Source organism: Eubalaena glacialis, chromosome 16 (assembly GCF_028564815.1).
Source record: "Eubalaena glacialis isolate mEubGla1 chromosome 16, mEubGla1.1.hap2.+ XY, whole genome shotgun sequence".
NCBI lineage: Eukaryota > Metazoa > Chordata > Mammalia > Artiodactyla > Balaenidae > Eubalaena > Eubalaena glacialis.
Window position 1 is genome coordinate 76360471 of NC_083731.1, and position 21277 is coordinate 76381747.

Here is a 21277-nt window from a genome sequence, read left to right on the forward strand (position 1 = left end):
ACCTGCCAATGCAGGGGACAAGGGTTCAAGCCCTCGTCCGGGAAGTTCCCACACGCCGCAGAGCAACGAAGCCCGTGCGCCACAACTACTAGAGCCCGCGAGCCACAACTACGGACGCCCGCGTGCCTAGAGTCCATGCTCCACAGCAAGAGAAGCCACTGCAATGAGAAGCCCATGCACCGCAACGAAGAGTAGCCCCCGCTCGCTGCAACTAGAGAAAGCATACACGCAGCAAGGAATAGCCAAAGCAGCCAAAAATAAATAAATAAAATAAATAAATAAATTTAAAAACATCATAGTAAAAACCTATTAAGAAAAATGGTATGGATAATATTATGCTGTTACTATTAAAAATGTGTACGTATATTGAAAAGAGACTAGAAAATATGTCTGTGTACAGTGACAGCGGGATAATGAGTGAATTCTTTTTTGTACTTTTTTAGTTTCCCAGTTTTCCATGGTAATATCTTTATTTTCATTAAACAAAAAACCTACACCGTTAAAAATATTAATTGATAAATTTGACAAAATAGGAAGCAACATACTTCATGAAAGTTATACATTTTGGATTCTTCTTGCCATTTCTTGCAGAATGATTTAGAGTGGCTTACATCTTAAAAAAAAAAAAAAGAGTAGATCAGTGTACTAAGTAGAAAATAACGGAATGGAAAGAGATGACTTCTAAAGTATACTCTAGCCCCAAAGGTCTATGTTTCTAAATCAAACACATAGTTTTTTTAAAAAAAGGAAAGTTATTCCGCTAACCAAGGAACTAAGAAAAAATATGTATACTTTCCCAAAATCATGCTATGTCTTCTCATGAGTAAATTACAATTTCATATGATTGGAGGTGAATTTTTGTAACTTAGTCATGCTCCTTGAATGATGTTATCAGTTGCTGTTTACCTAACAAGGTGAGAGTTAAGATTCTGACCTTTTAACATCAATAGTCAGGCTGATGAAAGGTGAAATGAACTGAAGTTCTTTAGTTTTAAGAGAAGTTGTTTTCAAGAGAAAAATCACCAAAAATATCCAATAGTTTAAAAACTTAGTTTAACATTAATAACTATTTTGCATCACAAGTGTTTTCCATTGTGTACCCAAACAATTTAAAATTTTATTTATAAAACGCAGGTCACACAAAAAGGTGGAGCAGAATAATTTATTTTATTTAATCTCTATTTTTCTTTTCCTGCTACATCTGTTTTTACATTTTAGAAACTAACTATTAGGAGGGATTTTAGTGGTGAATATCATTAGAGAAATTCCAAGTTTCTTTTTCTTGGCAAGTAAAATTGTTAACTTTTATAAGAGCAAGTATTCGACTCCTATAACTCGACTTGGAAGGAGTTTAAGGTCTGTGTCTGGTGTCCTCACCGGGTGCCCATTTGGTCCCTGGCACAGAGTAGGTGTTCATTGATTATTTCTTTAATGAATGAATGGGCAACGAACAAGATGGAAAAAGCAGAACTGGTCTTAATATCAGCTAAAGCTAGTTGTAGTCAAACTGCATAAAACTTAATAAAACTTCATTTATTAACTTCACTTATCTGCTGTTAACAGATAACTATCTTGGATATTTCAGGTGATCCCTTCAGTTTGGTAACTCTCTGTTATAAGTGAAATAATTTGAATATGGGAGGTTAGAGAAGGCAGAAATCTTTGAGTGTGTTGGAAACCTCTTTTTCATCACAAAATAAAATGCAGGGACCTGGCAATATTTCCAGGCAGTAGCTTTAGCTACTAAGAACACTAAAGATAAAAATCGGTTTGTCATCATGTTGTTCCTGGCAGAAGCAATTACCAGTTAGTAAAATCTGTTTGCATAGTGATTACCTTGATCTAAGGTGGCAAGTCTAGAAAAGGACCAGAAGAGGGAAAGACACATCTATTAGCTGCTTGGCCAGGGCGGTATGGAATTGGCAGAGGACAAATAGACCTGGGGTTATTTCTGTTCTTGTACAAAGAACAGAGGAAAAAGTTTATTTGCCTTTCTTGCAATTTCATCTGTGACCATAACCATTCCTCACATTCGCCCAATTAAATGACATTTAATTCACTCAATTAAATGTCCAGATAAGTATCATGATGTGGTTAAGAGCATAGGCTTACAAATGAATTGAATTGGGACACGTTATTTGAGTTCTCTTTGCTTCAGCATCTCCAAAAATGGAAACAAAATTCATATTTGTCTCATAGTGTTGTTTTGAGGACAGAATTAGTGGAAATATGTAAAGTACTTACACACGATGACAGGCATATAGTAAATATTAAATAAATGTTAGCTATTAATAGTAGTAGTAGTAGTAGTAGTAGTAGTAGTAATATTATTAGATATTTTCTCTTCTCTAGAACCTAAAACTTGTGAGGAAAATTAAGAAAATATCTCAAAGAGTTATATTTCCTTTACTTTAATATGTATTTTCTTCTCCCTCACCTACATTTAAACAACGTATGTGTCAGGGGAGGTGAGGATATAGGAGAATATCTCAATAACTAGGGAAGTAGAAGTTCAAACCCAAGAAAGTAGGGGAAAACGAGATAGCCATCTCTGAGCTTCACTCTAAGAGTGAACAACACGCTTTATTAGATGGTATTGCAATTCCATTTACACTAAGGCTTTAAGAATTTTGTCACAAGAACCTGAAATGTCAATGATTTACACTGAATCTGGTCACCTCTATTATGTTGATCATCATGCTTATGTTACTACATTTATTTTCAACAGTGCGAAAGCAGAAAAATCCTTTCAGAAGAAACTCATACAACCAGCTGGCCATCTTACTCCTCAAGGTAACACAAGCCAGTTGGGAACCGGATGGCTCAATAATTCTTATATTGCACTCTCTCTTCTCCCTAAGTAGAAAGTAACACAAAGCGTTCAGGCAGGTAAAACTTCACTGAACCCGGCAGTTGCCAGTTTTCACCTAGTGGAGGAGAACGGTCGATAGCTCAACTACGGAAGCAGGGTAATAACGTCTCTAGTTAGCAGTTGTAATGGGAAAAAAAGAAACTGAACTTAATTAAATAGAGGAACAGTGATTTTAAAACTCCAGCGAAGTAAAATTAATTTAGCTGAGCATTTTATAGTGAGGATTGGCTGGAGAGACGGATTTGCATTCAAAATGCCCTTGATACACCAGAAAAGTGGGCAGCTATAGGCTTAAGTAGGGTAAGTGCAGGGTTTTCACTAGGGAAGCCTGTCTGGGTTGCACGTATGAAAGACAGAAAATTACTGCCATTTGCAGAGAAGATAGAGAACATTCTTGAGGCTAAAAAGTGACCACAGACTAGACGAGACCCACAGAGAAGCTTCATGGTATGAAGTGCTTTTTAACAAAGAAGACCCAGAACTACAATATAATCCTATTACTATGTCCCATTTTGCTTACGCCAATAGAGCCTGTGACTTCAGCAAGATCCTGAGAGAAGAGCATCCAGAAAGAAAACAGGAATGATTTAATAATGGATTGAAAACAGGCTCTGGGAGGAACGGCCAAAGGAATGGAGATATTTGACCTATAAAGGAGGAGGCTGAGGTAGATGTGTTAATATGAGTCTTTATTCTGGGAATAGGACCTTTTTTCTTTCACGTTTCTTCCAGGTGGCAAAGACAGGGTGGGAAAGAGGGACTTGAAGAGGTAACACTTACGAGGGTTTAAGTAACCTGCCCAAGAAGACGTAGCTAGAGAATGTCAGAGCCAAATATAAGTCCACATTTGCTTGATTCCAATATGCAGGCTCTTTCCACTGTTCTACACTGTCTTCCTGTTGGTGTTTTTGCTTGGGATTTTTAGTAATTCATGCAAGTTTCTGGATATTTTGTTGCTTTTAGAGGAGATAGAGATAGAAGTCTCACTACCTTGGAGCCCAACAGTTCCCAGACATAATATGTGGCCATCAGACATCAACACCAGCAGAACTGGTCAAGATTTACAGCTTTGCTCTGGAATTAAACTGATAGTTACTGTCTACTTTTCTCTTGTTACTACTTGCTTTATAGTTTAACATCACAGGAATATAGCACAGAAAAAAAAAAAAATCCAGCCTCACCTCAGCTAAATCTTGAAAGACAAGCCATCTTCTGGGTACCATTCAACGTCTTAATGTATAAGCCTACGTAAATAAGCTCTTTGTTTTAGTCCAGTTGGACAAAGCATGGCTTTTAATTCAAATACTCATCACAAATCTAAGCTACACCCTACATACTTTAGATTCTCTATTATAACTGCTAATGGAGACCCTGCTTCACCATCATTTTAACAACAATGATGATGGTGGTGATGGGGGGGGATTGTGTGTGTGTGTGTGTGTGTGTGCGTGTGTGTATTTTATGTGTAAATGTCTGCCTGTGTAGTATGAAGAGGAATCAGTAATTGTAGAGTAGAAATAACAGTAAGCTTTAAATGAAAATAGTTTTGACTATGTTAGTGATGATGAACCAGATAGGGAGGAAATGGGGAGAAAACTAGAAAGAAAAAGGAGGAGAAATGGGAGTAGAAGGAAAGAAAGATAGAAGGTGGGGAAAGAAGAAAGAGAGTAAGGAGGGAGAAAAACTAGACTGACCCTGAGGACCCTCATTTGAGATGGTTCATGATGCATCACAGCCATCTGTACATAACACAAGAAATGAAGATGTATACTTCGAAGAGAAATTCATATTTGGAGTTTTCTAATATCAGAGTAGATTTGGAGCTTACAGCATAACTATATGGTGTCCTTTCAATACAAAGATAATGTTACTGACCCATTGCTAAAAAATACGTAGATTTTGACACATTGTTCTGGAAATAGACATGGATTTCCATACCACTCATGCCAATTACCTGCTCTTTCTTGTGCCTAATAACCTACATCACCAGGATGGAAGACTGGAGCTGAGATTTACTCCAAGTCTACGTAACTGAACAAAAGCAACTGGTTTGTCCAGTGACCAAAGCTCAGATGTTAAAAATCCATACCTGTCCATCGGTTCCAATGGTGCCTCCACAGTCCGTGAGCAGCTCTGACATGTCATAGTAGCTAACAAACTCCCATAAGCAGGCTTCCAGGTTCAGATTTCGGTAGAAGCGTAAGGTATTGGAACCCCTGATAGATGGGCTGTACTGGTAAGGATACGTCTCTCCAATTATTTCTGGATTTTTGGTAGCATCAGTCAAGAACCCGTGGTGGGTCTTTACTTCAGTATAATCCAGGAGGTTGGAGCATTTGTGGTTTCCAACTCGTGTGCCATCAGGGCTGAGGGTGAGCTCAAAGTTGGAGAGCTCCTTGGTGGAGATCACAGGCAGCATGCCTACAAGGAATTTTTGTAATCACTGTTACCATTTTTACCAACAGCAAAGGGCTTTGAACACTTTGTAATCTCTTTATCTCTTGAGAAGACAAGTGTTATAAAATACTGCAGAGCAGTGATTATAAAAGTGGTATCTTAGGACCCCGGAGGATCCCGAGAATATTTCAGGAGATCTATAACATTAAAGCTATTTTCACGACTCTAAGGTATTATTTGACTTTTCCACGCTTATTTTCTCAGTAGTGTACAGTGGAGTTTTTCAGAGGCTAAGATAAATCATATATTGCAATAGATTGAATGCAGAAGCAGACATAACAATCCAGCTGTCTTTTATTAAGCCAGACACTAAAGATATTTTCAAAAATGTGAAACTATGCCACTCTTTTGTTTGGCTTTATAAATTGTAGTTCTTTTTCTTAAAAGTATGTTTTTCGTGTTAACACGTAATAGATTCATTCTTATTTTAAAATTAATGAATAAATACATATTTAACAATTCCTCAATTTTAAATCCAGTCAATATTTATAGCTATAACCCACAAAACAAAAGGTCTTTGTGGCCATAAATAATTCTCAGGGTGTCCTCAGACCAAAAAGTTTGAAAACTACCACTATACGGTATAGGCTAAGAGTTGGCAAACTTCTTCTGTAAAGAGCCAAATTGTAAATATTTTAGGATTTGTGGGCCACAAGGTCTCTGTTGCAACTGCTCAAAGCTGCCATTGCAGAGCCAGAGCTGCCATAGATGATTTGTAAAGGAATTCACATAACTGTGTGCAAGAAGACTTTATCACGGCCAACGGATTACAATTTTATATAATTTTCATGTGTCATGAAACATTCTACTTTCAAAGAAGAAGAATAATGTTTGGTTTCTTCCAAACATTAAAAAATGTGGAAACCATGTTTAGCTTGCAGACCATACAAAAACAGGTAGCAGGCTAGATCCAGTCCATGGGACACAGTTGGTTGAGCCCTGGCATAAGCAATGCAGCAAAAAGGACTGTGAAAGAGGTCTTCTCTTGACACCTTTTCTACCTCTCCCTCTTAGATTCTCTGGCCCCGCAAAAGAACTGGTCAGCTTCTGCAGAGCTACGGCTATCGAATGTTTCAGAAAATGCTAAGTCAAGCTCTAGGAGAAGCACGAGGGACCAATCTTTCTATTAGGAAGAACTATTATAGGTCTGCCCTTCCCTGATGGTCCCTTCTGCCCTCTGCACATCTGAATCACACCTCCCATATGGGTCTAAAGGTAGGGTGGTCAAACATGGACCCAACATTACACGGTAAAGTAAGGAGGTGCAGATTCCTGTCCTCCTATGCCCACCAGCATAAATTTGGGTTTGTAATGAGCAGACAAACCAGAATTATGTCCTTTTCATAAGGCAGGTAAATTCTACCTTGTAGCTCCTAATATTGCCTAATGCTTCCTCTCCTTTAGGTACTTAAAATATAACTAACATACTAAGTAATAAAATTAATATTAATATACTTCAGGAATAAACTGAATTAAGAGGAATAGAACTTGAAAATGTCTTCTGTACCTGAGGAAATGTTCATAAAATGTGGGTAAAGTTACTGACTCAGAAATTCTGGCCACACTTCCCTATCCAGAGAAAATGGACACAAAATTTAACATTGTTAATTGCATTTTTTTTACCTTATTTTAATGCCTAGGAAATGTCTTAGTTGTTGCAATAAATACTGGGAAAGATTTATGAGACTCCAGATATGAAAAAGCAAATAGGTGTTGAAGGTAGGGATTGAGATTCCAAATTGCTTTACTGTCTAAGTCCAAGCTCAAGAGTTTTGAAGGCACACTGTGCCATTTCATAAAAGAGAGCAAGCACATTAACCGAAGCTTTGTTATGTTGTGTTGTGACATGTGTGAAATTTATCTAATTTTAAAGAATGCCGAAATTGTCAGACTTGAAAAAAAACTGGGCAGAAAGAAAGCAGAAACACTCAAAAGAAGCAGGACTTGAAGCTTAAGTTGCAAATTGAGCATTTATTGTATGCTTGGTTATTCAGAGTACAGGCAGACCTCAGAGATATTGCAGGTTTGGTTCCAGACCAACGCAATGAAGCAAATACCGAAATCAAGTGAGTCACATGAATTTTTTGTTTCCCAGTGCGTATAAAAGTTATGTTAAAATTTACTAGGATAAAGAAGACGTGATACATATATACAATGGAATATTACTCAGCCATAAAAAGGAATGAAATAATGCCATTTGCAGAAACTTTGGGTGGACCTAGAGATTACCATACTAAGTGAAGTAAGTCAGACAAAGACAAATATCACTTATATTTGGAATCTGATTCAAAAAAAAATGATACGAATGAACTTATTTACAAAACAGAATCAGACTCACAGATCTCGAAATCAAATTTATGGTTACCAAAGGGGAAACGTGGGAGGAAGTGATAAATTAGGAGATTGGCTTGGGATTGACATATACACACTACTTACTATGTATAAAATAGATAACTAACAAGGACCTACTGTATAGCACAGGGAACTCTATTCAGTTTTGTGTAATAACCTATATGGGGAAGAATCTGAAAAGGAATGGAAAATAGATACATATGTATAACTGATTCACTTTTCTGTACACCTGAAACTAACACAACATTGTAAGTCAACTATACTGCAATAAAAAAATTAAAAACAAACTATACTGTAGTCTATAAAGTGTGCAATAGCATATGTCTAAACAGCAATGTACACACATTCATTAAAAAATACTTTGTTGCTAAAAAATGCTAACTATCCTCTGAGGGAGTCTTAATCTTTTTGCTGGTGGAGGGTTTGAAATATTGAGAGAATGACCAAAATGTGACACAGAGACATGAAGTGAGGAGATGCTGTTGGAAAAATGGCGCCGACAGACTTGCTGGAAGCAGGGTTGCCATCAACCTTCAAGTTTTAAAAAACGCAGTATCTGTGAAGTGCAATAAAATGAGGTCTGCCTGTATTCAGTAAAATAAAGCAGGTAAGGAGAAGCCCAAACCACCTCCATGGATTTGCTTACCCGAGTCACCTACCGTCTGTGTGGGGCATGGTGACAGTGAGCTTGATGAGATTTGGGTACTCTGGGTCCTCGGGACCCGTGTAGCGCAATTTAGCTGAGAAGGGCTCTGCTCCCACTATCCCTGGCACCCGGGGCTGACAAAGACCTCAAGGCAAAATGAAGACATTTATGCTAAAAGAAGATAACAGACGACACTTAAAGTATATATTTTTCAATAGGCACTCTTATTTTTCTGTGTACTTTAAAATTCTCTGTGAACTAAGGCACTGCTGAGAGTTGATATTATGAGGAAGCAAAAGACCATGATGGGAGAAGTAATCCCAGCGGACAGTTCAATGGCTTCTTCTTAACATTTGGGGAATTTTATAAAGTTTGAGAAAAAATAAATATTATTCAATGTGATTTAATTTGTGCTGAACACCATCTGTTATGGTCATATTCACAAAATCGTCTTAACATAAAGTATAAACAGGCATAGTAAAAATGATTGAAGAACAACAGGAAAAAGTAAGTGTAGTTTAATTAAATGAATGAGATTGTTACCTTAGAATTAAATCCTTAAGACTAGTCGTAAAATTTACATTATTTATAATAAAAGTAAAAATGCACTCATTCTAAAAAACAAAAACTAGCCTTCTTAGAATCAGAGAGCAAAATATATAGTTTTCTCTATATATGTAATTTCTTACCGTATGTGTATTATAAATTATAACTCATTGTCTAATCTATCTATCTATCTAGAATTTTAACATGAAAATCTTCCTCGTATGTTTGCTTTGAAAGCACTGTAATGTCTTCATTTTAATACCATGGAAGAGACCACCCGATGCTGGATCACAGTTTCCAGAGAACTAGGCAATATATAATTTCTTTTCTGTTTGTAGAAAACAGATCAGAATCAGGCCCTAGCATCTGGGATGTCTGCTTTATTAATTGGGGGTGACTCATTTTAAGGCATTGTTTAATTTATTTTTGGTACCAGCACAATAGTTTGGTTTTAAGAGAAATTTAAAAACCATACATTCTAATCCTAATAAAAGAACATGGTTACTCTACATGTTATCAATAAATATTGATTCTGAATATATAATGGTGGGAGGTGGTACATATAACTTTTCTTGCTGCAACATATGTACATCTGAAGTGTTGTACACAAATGGAATTTTTAGAAATAGAATCTTATAAAAAGACTGTTATTTTAAAACTCTGATTTAAACATTCTTCTGCAGAGTAAAGGATTAGTTTATAAAGTAGATTTCCTGTCTCGTCAGTGTTGTCTCCGGCCACATGTATTTTCCACCTCCACTGTGTCCGGGCTCTAGCCCTGACCTCAACCTCCCCTCTAATAACAAAGTATGGACGCTTGTACACACCCCTCTACCTGGACTGTCCTTCCCCTCCTGCCCCAGCAAACTCCTGTTCATCCAGCCCCCAGCTGGGAGTGATTTGGCATCACATATGAGCTGCCCTGTCCAGATCTGACCCTTGCGTACCAACTGCTTCGTCTCCTGATCTCCCTTCCTCTCCCTTACATCCTGCCCCATTTCTCTGCCTGTAGTTCCCAGAATACTCCATGTTTTTTCATGCTTCTACGAGTCATTGCTCATGCTTGTTTTCCCCTACTGTTTTCAAGACTCAGCTTAAGCATCTCCTCTTTGATGAAACCTTTCCAGATCCACTCAGGCTAGAACCCATCACTACTACTTTTGCATTTCTGTGTCTTGTCCAGACTAAAATTTGTCTGTGTCTTCAGTTTGAGTATGGACTCCTGGAAGGCAGGAATCCTGCCTTATTTTTCATATGACAGCCAAAAGCCTGACATATGCTCGGTGATCGAAAAATGCAAAATGAATAAATATTTGTTTTCTAATGAATATTTTTGCGAAAATAGATTATCATTTAAAAATACTTATAGAGTATTACGGAATACATGGGGCATTTGGAGGAATGAATAACTGGAAATTAGACATATATAACATTCCATGGTATTCCAGCGACCTTTATGTGAAAACGGCCTTGCACTACCTTCTTCTCTGCCGATGGTTACGGGAGGGCTCATCAGCTCCAAGCCTTCATTGCCATCGGCATTCACAGCCCGAGCTGCACACTGCACCCTGGAGCCAGGCTGGAAGTATATGGAGTCTAAACTGATCATCTTGGATGAAGTGAAAAAGGTGTCAAAGTCCACTTCTCTCATGGGGCTGGTCACTCCGTCGGGGCCCGCTGGTGCGCTGATCAGCCAGCGGTACCGGGTCAAAGTGTCATTGATGTTCTCACTTGCACAAATGGATCCTGTTTTGTCATAGTCTGAATATTTAGGGTTGCAAGCCTATGGGAAACAAATAACTATGTTAGGGCCACAGTTTAGAACAAGGTGGAAATTATTCCTCTTAAGTTCTCTCCCTTAGTGTTTTCACTGCTACTTTTTTTCCATTTCTACATGTTATTCATGCAACTTTCAAATTCCTAGTCCTAACGATGCTAGCTTTTATGAACTCTAATCTTGCATTTCAAACAGCTTATTGGCCTTTTCCACCTTTAACTTGATACAAGTAATAGTGATACTCATTGCATCATCTCTCGAATCCTCAGAGCTGTCGAATCGTCCTTGTTCTTTTCTCTCTCCCTCTCTTCTCCTCTCTCTCATTTTGCCCCCGACATCCAGTGGGTCAGTGAACTTGGTTGATTCTTTTTGTAGGATGTCTCTTAAGTTGGTCTTTTCCTTCCCATTCCAAGCATCACCTTTCTATCTAATTCAGGGCCTTTTTCGTCAGGTGACCACTGTTGCCATGGTAACACTCCAATACAACCCCTCTTCTCATGCCATTCTTTTTTTTAAATTTATTTTATTTTTGGCTGTGTTGGGTCTTCATTGCTGCGTGCAGGCTTTCTCTAGTTGCGGCAAGCGGGGGCTACTCTTCCTTGCGGTGCGCGGGCTTCTCATTGCGGTGGCCTCTCCCGTTGCGGCGCACGGGCTCCAGGTGCGCGGGTCTCAGTAGTTGTAGCCTGTGGGCTCGGTAGTTGTGGCTTGCGGGCTCCAGAGCACAGGCTCAGCAGTTGTGGCACACGGGCCTAGCTGCTCTGCGGCATGTGGGATCCTCCCGGACCAGGGCTCGAACCCGTGTCCCCTGCATTGGCAGGCAGACTCCCAACCACTGCACCACCAGGGAAGCCCTCTCATGCCATTCTTCTGTGCAAGAGCTCCCTGCTACCCAACAAATGAAGTGCACGTTCCTTAACATAACATTTCAAGACCTCTGTAACTTGCACCGCATTATTATTTCTGCCTTGCTAATCCAAAAAACATTTATTGTATACCTATTATATGTAGGTCATTACACCAGGGGTATTGCAAAGTAAGAATAAATGCGTCCCAGTTTTTGCTCACAAGGAGCTTATAATTTATAGCTAAGAGAAGGCAATTGAAAAAGTAACTATCATATGCCATTTGCAAGGCAACCACTTCATCCAGGAATGACGTTTCCTTATGTGACTCTTAAACTATTGACATTTTCCTCGGACGATCCCAAACCTTCCCTCACAGGTGGAGCTGCTGTTCTGTCTCCTAGTTTGTATAATGATCACATCATGCCTTATAGCAGAGTGACTGATTCTTATATATTTTTCTCTCCCTTATGTTTAAATTCCTTGAGTGTAGAGTTCATATCTTATTTATTTTTCTCTCAGTGACAAACCCTGAGATAATATGAGATAACACACTATGTGTACATCAGTTAGTAAACCTTTGTTGGATGAAGGAAGAAAACTAGGACCTTTACTTGATCAACAGTTTCCTTTCCAAAGTTCAAAGATTAAATCCTGCAGTTTTTCCCCACTTGTATTTCATCATGACAAAGCCCATACTATATTGGTTAATGTTCATAATTATTTTAACTATTTTACAATTTTCCTCAACTTCCTACTCACCGTGATACAGACAACAGGATAACCAGACACAGGTCCAGCACTCTCTTTGGCTCTGGAAGTGTCATCATACATCAGTAAGGACACAATTTGAGGGACAGAAGGAAAAGTGACATCTGCCATGCTGTTCAATTCTTCTATGTACACAATGGCTTTGGTGGCCTAGAAGGAAAAGATAACTCTCCATGATTATTGAAATGTTAGACTCCTGGTGCTTCTATTGTGCAGAACTCACAATACTCACAATGCTTGGCAAGTCCATGGCTTCATTATAGTAAAAATTGTCACAGCCAGAGCCTCTGCAGTGTGACAGGCTCTATGTGCTTTGTTCCTCATGACCCTGGCACCTGGGCCATATCTTATGGTGCAGGGGAGGGTACCTGAGTCCTGGGTTGGCCAGTGGCCCACAAAGTATCTGGGCTTGAATTTTTTTCTCCAAATTGTGATGATAGTAGTTAAGTCTGTCTCGGGGTGGTAGAGTGGAAGATCCATGACAAAGTCAATTAGTTAATAGTGGGAGGAAAGCTGAAAGAGACCAGGGAGAAGGCAGATCCTAGAGGTCATGTGACAGCATGGACCCTGCTGAAGTGGATGTCAGGTGAAAAGTGAAGCTTCAGAGGAGCAGAGGACAGAAGCACAGGCAGAGGGAGAAGCTGAGTCACAGACAGAAGAGGAACCTGTGAACATCTACTGGGGGTAGAATGACAAGGAAACCCCGCTGATACATTTGCCTTTTGCTCCCGAATCATCTTCCAATATCCAACGGTACATCGCAGTTCCCAAGCCTATATTTACGTGTGTCTTCTTAAAAGGGGCTTTGATCACTTGAAGTGATTTGAGTGAATCTCTGTTCCTCTTACTCAAGAGTTTAATATGATGCTCCATAAAAACTAAAGACTCACTTCTTATGTGATCAAGACTTACAAAAATATATTTGAAAAAGATTTTCTGCCCCTACTTCTTGAATTTTAAATATGACTTAAAAAAAAAAAACCCAAGGCACTATAAATACCATCAAGTAGTAAAAATGATAAAATATTAAAAATACCTGTACTTAAGGGAAAAAAAAGTCTCCCCAATTTGATCTCATGCTAATAGTGAAACAAATAATAAAAGAAATAGAGTAAATGTAAGCACAGATATTGTAAACATTGGTCTGTTCGTTAAATCATTTAGCTTTAAAAATTAGGCTTAAAGGTCAAAATTCTATGGAAATTACATTTATCTTGAAGAATATCTGGTTGATGAGACAATATAAATTAAATAAACACAGGAAAGAAGTGTTAGGACAGTAACATTTGGGTCATTGAGGCTCTGGACATCAATTTAATAAAGTTACGATGAGCAGGTGGGAATTTTGAGGGTTAGCAAACTGTTTTGTGGGTTGAAATGTGTGTTTTAATGAGTTGTGGCACTAAATTAATAGCCTCATCTTTGTGCTGAGACTATGCTTTCTCTCTGGAGGTTAATCCCAGATTCAGTCGTTATTGACTAAAATAGGAAGGGTAACTGGGCTGATGTGGGACTCGGAGGCTCTAGTCCTTGAGTTTCTACAAACATGATTTTTCAAGAAAGAGACAGGAATTTTTTATTTTGGCTGTACCACGGGGCTTGCAGGATCTTAGTTCCCTGAACAGGGATCGAACCCGTGCCCTCGGCAGTGAAAGCATGGAGTCCTGACCATTGGACCGCCAGGGAATTTAGGACTTTCTTGATTCTTGTTTTCAAATGAAAACAAAATTTATTTAGGAGGTGAAAAGAGATTATGTGCATTGTCTTTATACAAGGGTTGTATAAAGTTGACTACTTAACTGTACACTATGTGATGCTTACATGCATTTTCCATGATAAAATGCTGGCCACAAATTTATATCCATAAATTACTTACCTGTGTCTCTGCTATCATATTTTCATCGGGTTTTAGGTGGACAGTGAAGGCCTCTCTCATCTCTCTTACCCCATCGAATATTACTTCAATTTCAACAATGTGCTGGATTTCTCCCTCCTTAAACTCAATTTCTACAAATGCAAAATCACAGGTTTAAATCTTTTACATAGGAATATGCGAAGTTTTTGTTAAGCTTCTTTGACAGTGACCCACAAGGCGAAATATATTTTATATTGTGGCCCAGTATACTTACGTGTATATGTTTGTGTGCACATGTGAGTGTGGATAAAATGGAATAAAAAGTTTTAAAAACATCACCTATTCTTACGATATGCATTGCACTCTAGTATTTTCTATTCTATTCCATTTTATCCAGAAGAAAATTCTAATCATAAGCTACTAAATTGATTTTTGGACCCACAGTTTGAAAAAATGCAGAGTTATGGAATAGACAATCAACAATTCTGATATCGGCACAATCAGACAAACTCACCTCTCATTTCCCAGAATTTCTAAACCAATAGGACGTAAGTCAAATACACGATCACAGGCATTATTGAGTGTGAATAGTATTTTCATTATGTATATATCTAGAAAAGCTGGACATAAATTGTTGAAATTTTAATATCATGTCAAATTATATTTTAAAAAGACTTCTTTTGGTTGTTGATGTTAATCTTGGAAATTCAGAAAATTTTTTTAAGAAAAATGTTAATGGTGTTTTTTCTCTCACCCCGTCGCTCCTCACTAAAAATAATTCCTTCATTGTCATGAAAATTAAACCCAATAATGGTAATCCTTTTTTAACCATTCATTCTGAGATTCTTAAAATGTTAAAAAATTAATTGATTTTATCGATCTCAAGAATAAGCAGCTGACCAAACTTGGATAAACAATTTTGTTGGTTTTACAATGCCTTTTGAAAAACTGGTTCAGAGGAGAAAATAAAGAATATAATGCATAATCATTCCAATCAGAGACGATAACAGATGCTGCTTTCTCATGTAATGGCGGTATTCAATCATTATAATTCTAAATTAAGAAATCCTTTAAAATGTGGCAGAAGAAAATGTGTCTCCAATGTATTTTTCTTTTCCTACTTCCGTCAATTATGAAAAGGATCTTTTTCTTTAAAATTGTGTTAGTAAGCCAGACTCATCTTTAAAATTAGTTCTGTTTCTGGGTACAGCCATTTTCCACACTGGCCTTAGCCAGTTCTTTGATACCATTAGCCTTAGATTTCTCATACCCCAAGAGGGCTTATGGTCCTCGTTCCAGAGGATGAAAATAGCTGATCACTTCTGGGTCACCGATTTGTTTGATTTGACCTGTGTGAAGCTGCAATGAAAATTTATTTTCTAACCCTTCAACATCTGGGGATTTCATAGAAAAATACAGATTTTTTTAGATCTTTTGCACTTTTCTGCCTGGCAACAGTCATCTGGCTATGACAGTACAGGTCTTTCTCAGCAGGGAATGGACTTTCTGGTTGAAGAACATTTCCATCACTCCATCTTTCCCTCACACTTTCCTTGCTTTCCTCATTTTCATTGCTTGTCTTGGCCTTGTAAACATTTGAGTTTTGTAACCCTCTGAATTATATAAACCTAGTTTCTAAGAAGTTGAAAACTTAAGTATTTATTTTAAATGCTTAAATTAATTGTTTTCTTACAGTATACATGCTAGGTGATAGTTGTTTCCTCAGCCACTTAAGACATTTTTTTAAAAAAAATAAATTTATTTATTTATTTTTTGGCTGCGTTGGGTCTTTGTTGCTACGTGCAGGCTTTCTTTAGTTGTGGCGAGCGGGGGCTACTCTTCATTGCGGTGCGTGGGCTTCTCACTGCGGTGGCTTCTCTTGTTGTGGAGCACGGGCTCTAGGTGCGCAGGCTTCAGTAGTTGTGGCACGCGGGCTCAGTAGTTGTGGCTCGCAGGCTCTAGAGCGCAGGCTCAGTAGTTGTGGCGCACGGGCTTAGTTGCTCGGCAGCACGTGGGATCTTCCGGACCAGGGTTCGAACCCGTGTCCCCTGCATTGGCAGGCGGATTCTTAACCCCTGCACCACCAGGGAAGCCCCTGGACATTTTTAACACAAAAATATTTCAACATGTATTCTATATTTAATTTTTTGTTTGTTGTAAATGACTACCTCAATTTGGACCATAAAAGGAGAAATTAAAATATATTTCAGGAAAGATTATTAAATTTTTATTATAAATATTTATAAACACATGTTGACATTTATAGGATAAAAGAGACACAGGTTGATTTACTGTTATTTAAGTTTTCTCTGATTTCATTTGTCAATTTACTATATACATATAATTTTGTTTCTGTCTTAGCAAAAAGAATTGTTTTCTTTATAAGAAAAGCATCTTCTGTTAAAGGTCATGTCATCCACATTTAGAAGGTGTTTCCTTCATGTAAAACATGCTCATTTTAGATTTTATAATTTAGCAGCTGATCAGTTTTTTCCTCTCTTTTTGGGTTTTATGCATATATTTCCAATATATTATCATTCTTTACATAGAAAATAATATGAGGATAACTTTGAAGCTCTATAGTAGTTCATCAAACTTTTACCATATGTGCAAAGAAAATAAATGGTCCTTTGTAGAAGATGCTAGTTTTTCCAACTGTTTCATTAATTCTACTACTGATTCTGTCACTTTCTAAACTTTGTTCTCAAGTGAGCAGATCAAGATGAATGCCTGTAGTCTATGATCATCAAAAACTGCTGGCAGTCTCTATTTTGCCAGTAAACAATCCACAGAGAGAGAGAAGAACTGACTTGTTTTATACTCATAAAAGTAATTGGTGAAATGATCCGAAAGTTTGAAGAAGGAGAGGGATGGATGAAATGTATTCGTTATGAGTTCCTAAGGCCCAGAGAAGTCATGGTCCCTGTGGTTGGTAATCTGTCCCCCTTTTACTGTCCTCCATTAACACTAAACTTTCTAGCTTGAAGTTTTGGATTGCTGTTGTTCTATGACTATCTTCTTGGCTATCATGCACATTTTCAATGCAATAGAATATTCAGGAAAATTATTATTTAATATCGGATTGCCATAATGCAGGTAAAACCCACTGAAAATTAAAGGACTGTAGACTCAAAACAGAAGATCATCTAGCACACTAACTCAAAATTTCCCTAACACATGTACCCAGCAGTCAACAAGGGAAATCCTGGAAATAAATTCCGTTGACTTTGTTTTCCTGAAGGAGGTTAATTTAAAGGAGAACATGTATTTGTATTTCAGTTGGATGGATATTTCTCTTCTTTTTTCCCAAGGGCACCAGCACTAACATAGGTGAGCACAACCCATCTGGACACAGGCCCTGGGAGCCCCCATACCTTCCGACACAGGGTGATAGTCCTCTCCAGAGGTGGCTGAGCCGTCCTTGGTGTGAACCCTCACAACGGAAACCTTTGAAGTGTCTCCTTGGCGAATCACTGGAATTTTTATAACCACCGACTGTCCTGGTTCTTTGGGTTCACTGACGCTAAATTTGGTTTCTCCAAATTTAATAATTGTCTCTAAAACAGTGGGAGACACGGACAAATTAAACTGTAAAGGGAATACTTTTATTCTCCATTTCTAATGTTTTTTCTCTGTTTCCCATGTGGGAGGAGCTTAATTATATTATTCTCTTGCCTTCCCTCTGTCCCCTCGCTCAGTATCACTGGTGTGTCATGAGAAACTGAGCATGCATGGCCCAGCTCCTTCCTTAGGAATTAACCACCCCCCAGAAATCACGTGCTCTGGGCTGTCTCTATGCGCCAGAAGTTTTACAGGAGTGGGTCACTGACAGTGGGAAGGGAAGGAGGAAATTGTTGACCCAGGACAACCTGCACCCAAGGGTACGTGAGGAGGAGCAGGGAGGTACGAATGCTTGGGATTTAGCATTTAGCTATAAACCATATTCTTCAACATAACTTTCAGTTTAAATGGTTTATTTCGTTCTCCACTTATCTTAGTCTTTTTCCTATTTCTCAATTACTTTAAAAGCCAAGTCAGAAAGAGGGGGTTATTTTCTGAGCCACCTAAAACTTTAATACAGATGGATTTCAGTTCCTAATTTACAGTTGAACACAAGAAACAGCTTCTTACTATCAGCATCATCTCTGATCCTTATCAGAGCTTCATTCTGTTCACCAACCACAGCTCCAAAAGGGGAGCTGCTTTGTGGAGTGCCAAGAACCAGACGGAGCTCCTCTACCTCTTCGTATAGTACGTCATCCATCAGCGCAAGGATACAAGGCTTTTCAGTCTCACCTGGAACAATAATAATGACAGCAGGACAATCACATCCCGTAGGCCATAAGGGAAGCATCTGCAACCAGAAGGTAAGCCCCATGAGGGCAGGGATGTTGCTTTTTTCCCTGCTGTATCAACAGTGCAAAGAACAGTGTCTGGCATGTAATAAGCCTTTGATTAATATTTGCTGAATGAATGACGAGGTTTGAACATATGCAATGACAGGCCCTATTTGTACAGGGAGTTCTTTAATGCCTGTCTTAAGTTCTGTCACTTATGTCTGAAAACAAGGGGAAAAGAGGAAATGCCAAGTTTATTTACAAATTTCTAACATTATGATCAGGAGGCAAAATTAGCAACTTTGTACTGGTTGGTCATTGTTAATTTGACCACAGTACATGTTTCTTGTACAATTATTGGATCAAAGTGATCAAATATTTTATGACATTGGATACATATTAAAAATGTGACATCTATTTCCTTTCATTTCTGTCATTTGAACGTTAAGTCTTTCCCAGGACTGTGAAATCTACACATTTGATATGCCATTATCTGCTGAATAAAGTTTGAATAAACAATATAGCACATCACTAGAAACTAATCAATAAGTTGATACAGAAACCAAAAGAACATTCATTCACCCTGTTAAAATCTACCTCACTTTGTTATCATTTAGTGCACATTAAACCATGTCATAAGCTTGTTGAAATCAAGAACTTGTATTTCCTTGATAGATATTTCACACCCAAAACTTGGCTTCCGCAAATTCCAAATAGAAATTTCAAGCCGAAACTTACCAGGGAGGAAGGTGATGGTGGAGATATCAGTGTTTGGGCGTTCTTCAAAGTCCATCATGACTTGTGCAGACCCCTGTCGCGTATAGCATCTCACCGAAGACCTGTACTGGATATCTCCACTCCTGTGGATCGTGGCAACTATCTGTCCATCATTTTCATTGCCAGTATATACTCGTTCTTTGAACTGCATCTTAGGCACTACAAAAAAATACAAGAAAATAAACATATGGATCAAAGTGAACAGAAATGTAAGGAAAATGGCATTTCAGAAAACATGGTTTCGTGGGAAGAATAATTGAGCAGAAATGAGAAGAACTGGATCCAACTCTCCACTCAGTCACTTGCCAGTATTTTGGCCTTGAGCAAATCATTTAACTCAGTATTTTGATTTCCTTATCCTTGTAATTTTGCTCTGCCTATTTTGTGGAGTAGGAAGATGCAATGAAATGTGAAAAAGTAGATAAAACCAGAGATTTTAAGATGTCTATATCTATATATGTTGCTTTATCATGAGCTTTTCAGAATTTCTTGATATGAATAATATTAAATATTGTGCACATAATCACATGCATAGTTTACCTGGACCGTGTTGGAAAAGTTGACAATGGCTATAATATTATACATATTATATAAAAGAAAGTGACACCTATACTAGGTCAATTAACTATAGGTCTCACTGACAATAGGTTAGACTCCTCCAAGCAATGTCAAGATCATCATGGTAGAAGATTATTCCGACTATTCTTGTGATGACGTGTCAGAGAGCCCTGCCATGTGTCCAGAAGCTTATTGCTTCAGAACAGTGTTTTTGGCACATCATTAGGGGAATTTCAGGAGTGTCTGGGAGTAAGGAGATAACAGAAAGTGTCTTGTGTTGAGAAATGGAAAAAGACCATTAATACTCAAGGGTTTGTGCAACCCCACGTGGTTCCACCCATCTGTGGGAGGGAGTTCTTGACACACAATCAAGATATTGATAACAATCTCATTTTTTAAAATTTGTGAGGAAGACTGAAAGTTTTCTTCTGAGACTGTTTAATTCTATCAAAATAATCAGGATGAGAAAGTAAGACTTGGTCGGCTAAGGTATTATTATGGGTTGAACTGTGTCCCCCAATTCACAGGTTGAAGTCCTAACACCCAGTACCTCGGAATGTGACCTTATGTGGAGATAGGGTCTTTACAGAACTAATCAAGTAAAAATGAGGTCATGAGGGTGGGCCCTAATTCAATATGACTGGTGTCCTTATATAAAAGGGAAATTTGGACACAGAGACACACATAGAAGCTGATGTAAAGACACATAGGGAAAAGATGGCCGCCTACAAGACAAGAGAGTGGGCTGGAACAGATTCTTCTCTTGCATCCCTTAGAAGGAAGTAATCCTGCTGATACCTTGATCTTGGACTCCTAGCCTCCAGAACTGTCAGACAAGAAATTTCTGAGTCTGTAGTGCTTTGTTATGGCAGCCCTAGCAAACTAATACAGGTATATAAACCCTAGTTTATCATTTTACTTAACATTTATATAAACTCTAGCTTATCGTTTTACTTATCATCATAAATTAATAAACACTCACAATCTGAGACAGAATCGTTTATGGCCACCGTGGCTTTGCTGGGATCACCAAGGGCAGCATTCATAGGCATTCGAAGCACAAGTTCAAATTTCTCAATTCCCTCCAGCACCGGTTGTCCAAGATCATCCAGAATGATAACACGAACAGTCTGCATGTTGACTCCAGGTGCAAAATCTAAATTACGACTGATTCCCACATAGTCTGTTCCAGCTGTGACAGTAACAGAAGGATTTTTCAGTTGGGGACTAACTAAATTTAAACAAAATTATGAGAAGCAAACTATGTAGATATATTTATAATCCTTTTAAAAATATATAGACTAGCATACCGTTACAGAAAATACATTTAATGAAATGCAAAAGATTAGTATCTAACCTTTTGGTTATTGAGATGGTAGGTCAAAGATCAGGTTCTGAACTTTGTCTTATCTATGTCTAACAAGTTATTTTACCTTTAGTTATTTTAGCTTTCTGTCTTATAGTTTTTTTAAATCTATTTTGGAATT

At 38.1% G+C, this 21277-nt stretch overlaps 1 protein-coding gene across 3 annotated transcripts in view; it reads right to left on the reverse strand.

Annotated features, from left to right (window-relative positions):
- FREM2 (FRAS1 related extracellular matrix 2) overlaps positions 1–21277 on the reverse strand; it is a 153756-nt gene that overhangs the window by 19165 nt on the left and 113314 nt on the right. For all 3 annotated transcript variants that reach the window (XM_061171224.1, XM_061171225.1, XM_061171223.1), the window contains exons 8-16: positions 20773–20982; positions 19194–19391; positions 18250–18414; positions 17493–17675; positions 14140–14270; positions 12255–12413; positions 10353–10656; positions 8341–8472; positions 4962–5293 (exon numbers count right to left, since the gene is read on the reverse strand). In XM_061171224.1, coding sequence (XP_061027207.1) covers positions 4962–5293; positions 8341–8472; positions 10353–10656; positions 12255–12413; positions 14140–14270; positions 17493–17675; positions 18250–18414; positions 19194–19391; positions 20773–20982 — 1814 coding nt within the window. The remainder of the gene's footprint in view (positions 1–4961; positions 5294–8340; positions 8473–10352; positions 10657–12254; positions 12414–14139; positions 14271–17492; positions 17676–18249; positions 18415–19193; positions 19392–20772; positions 20983–21277) is intronic.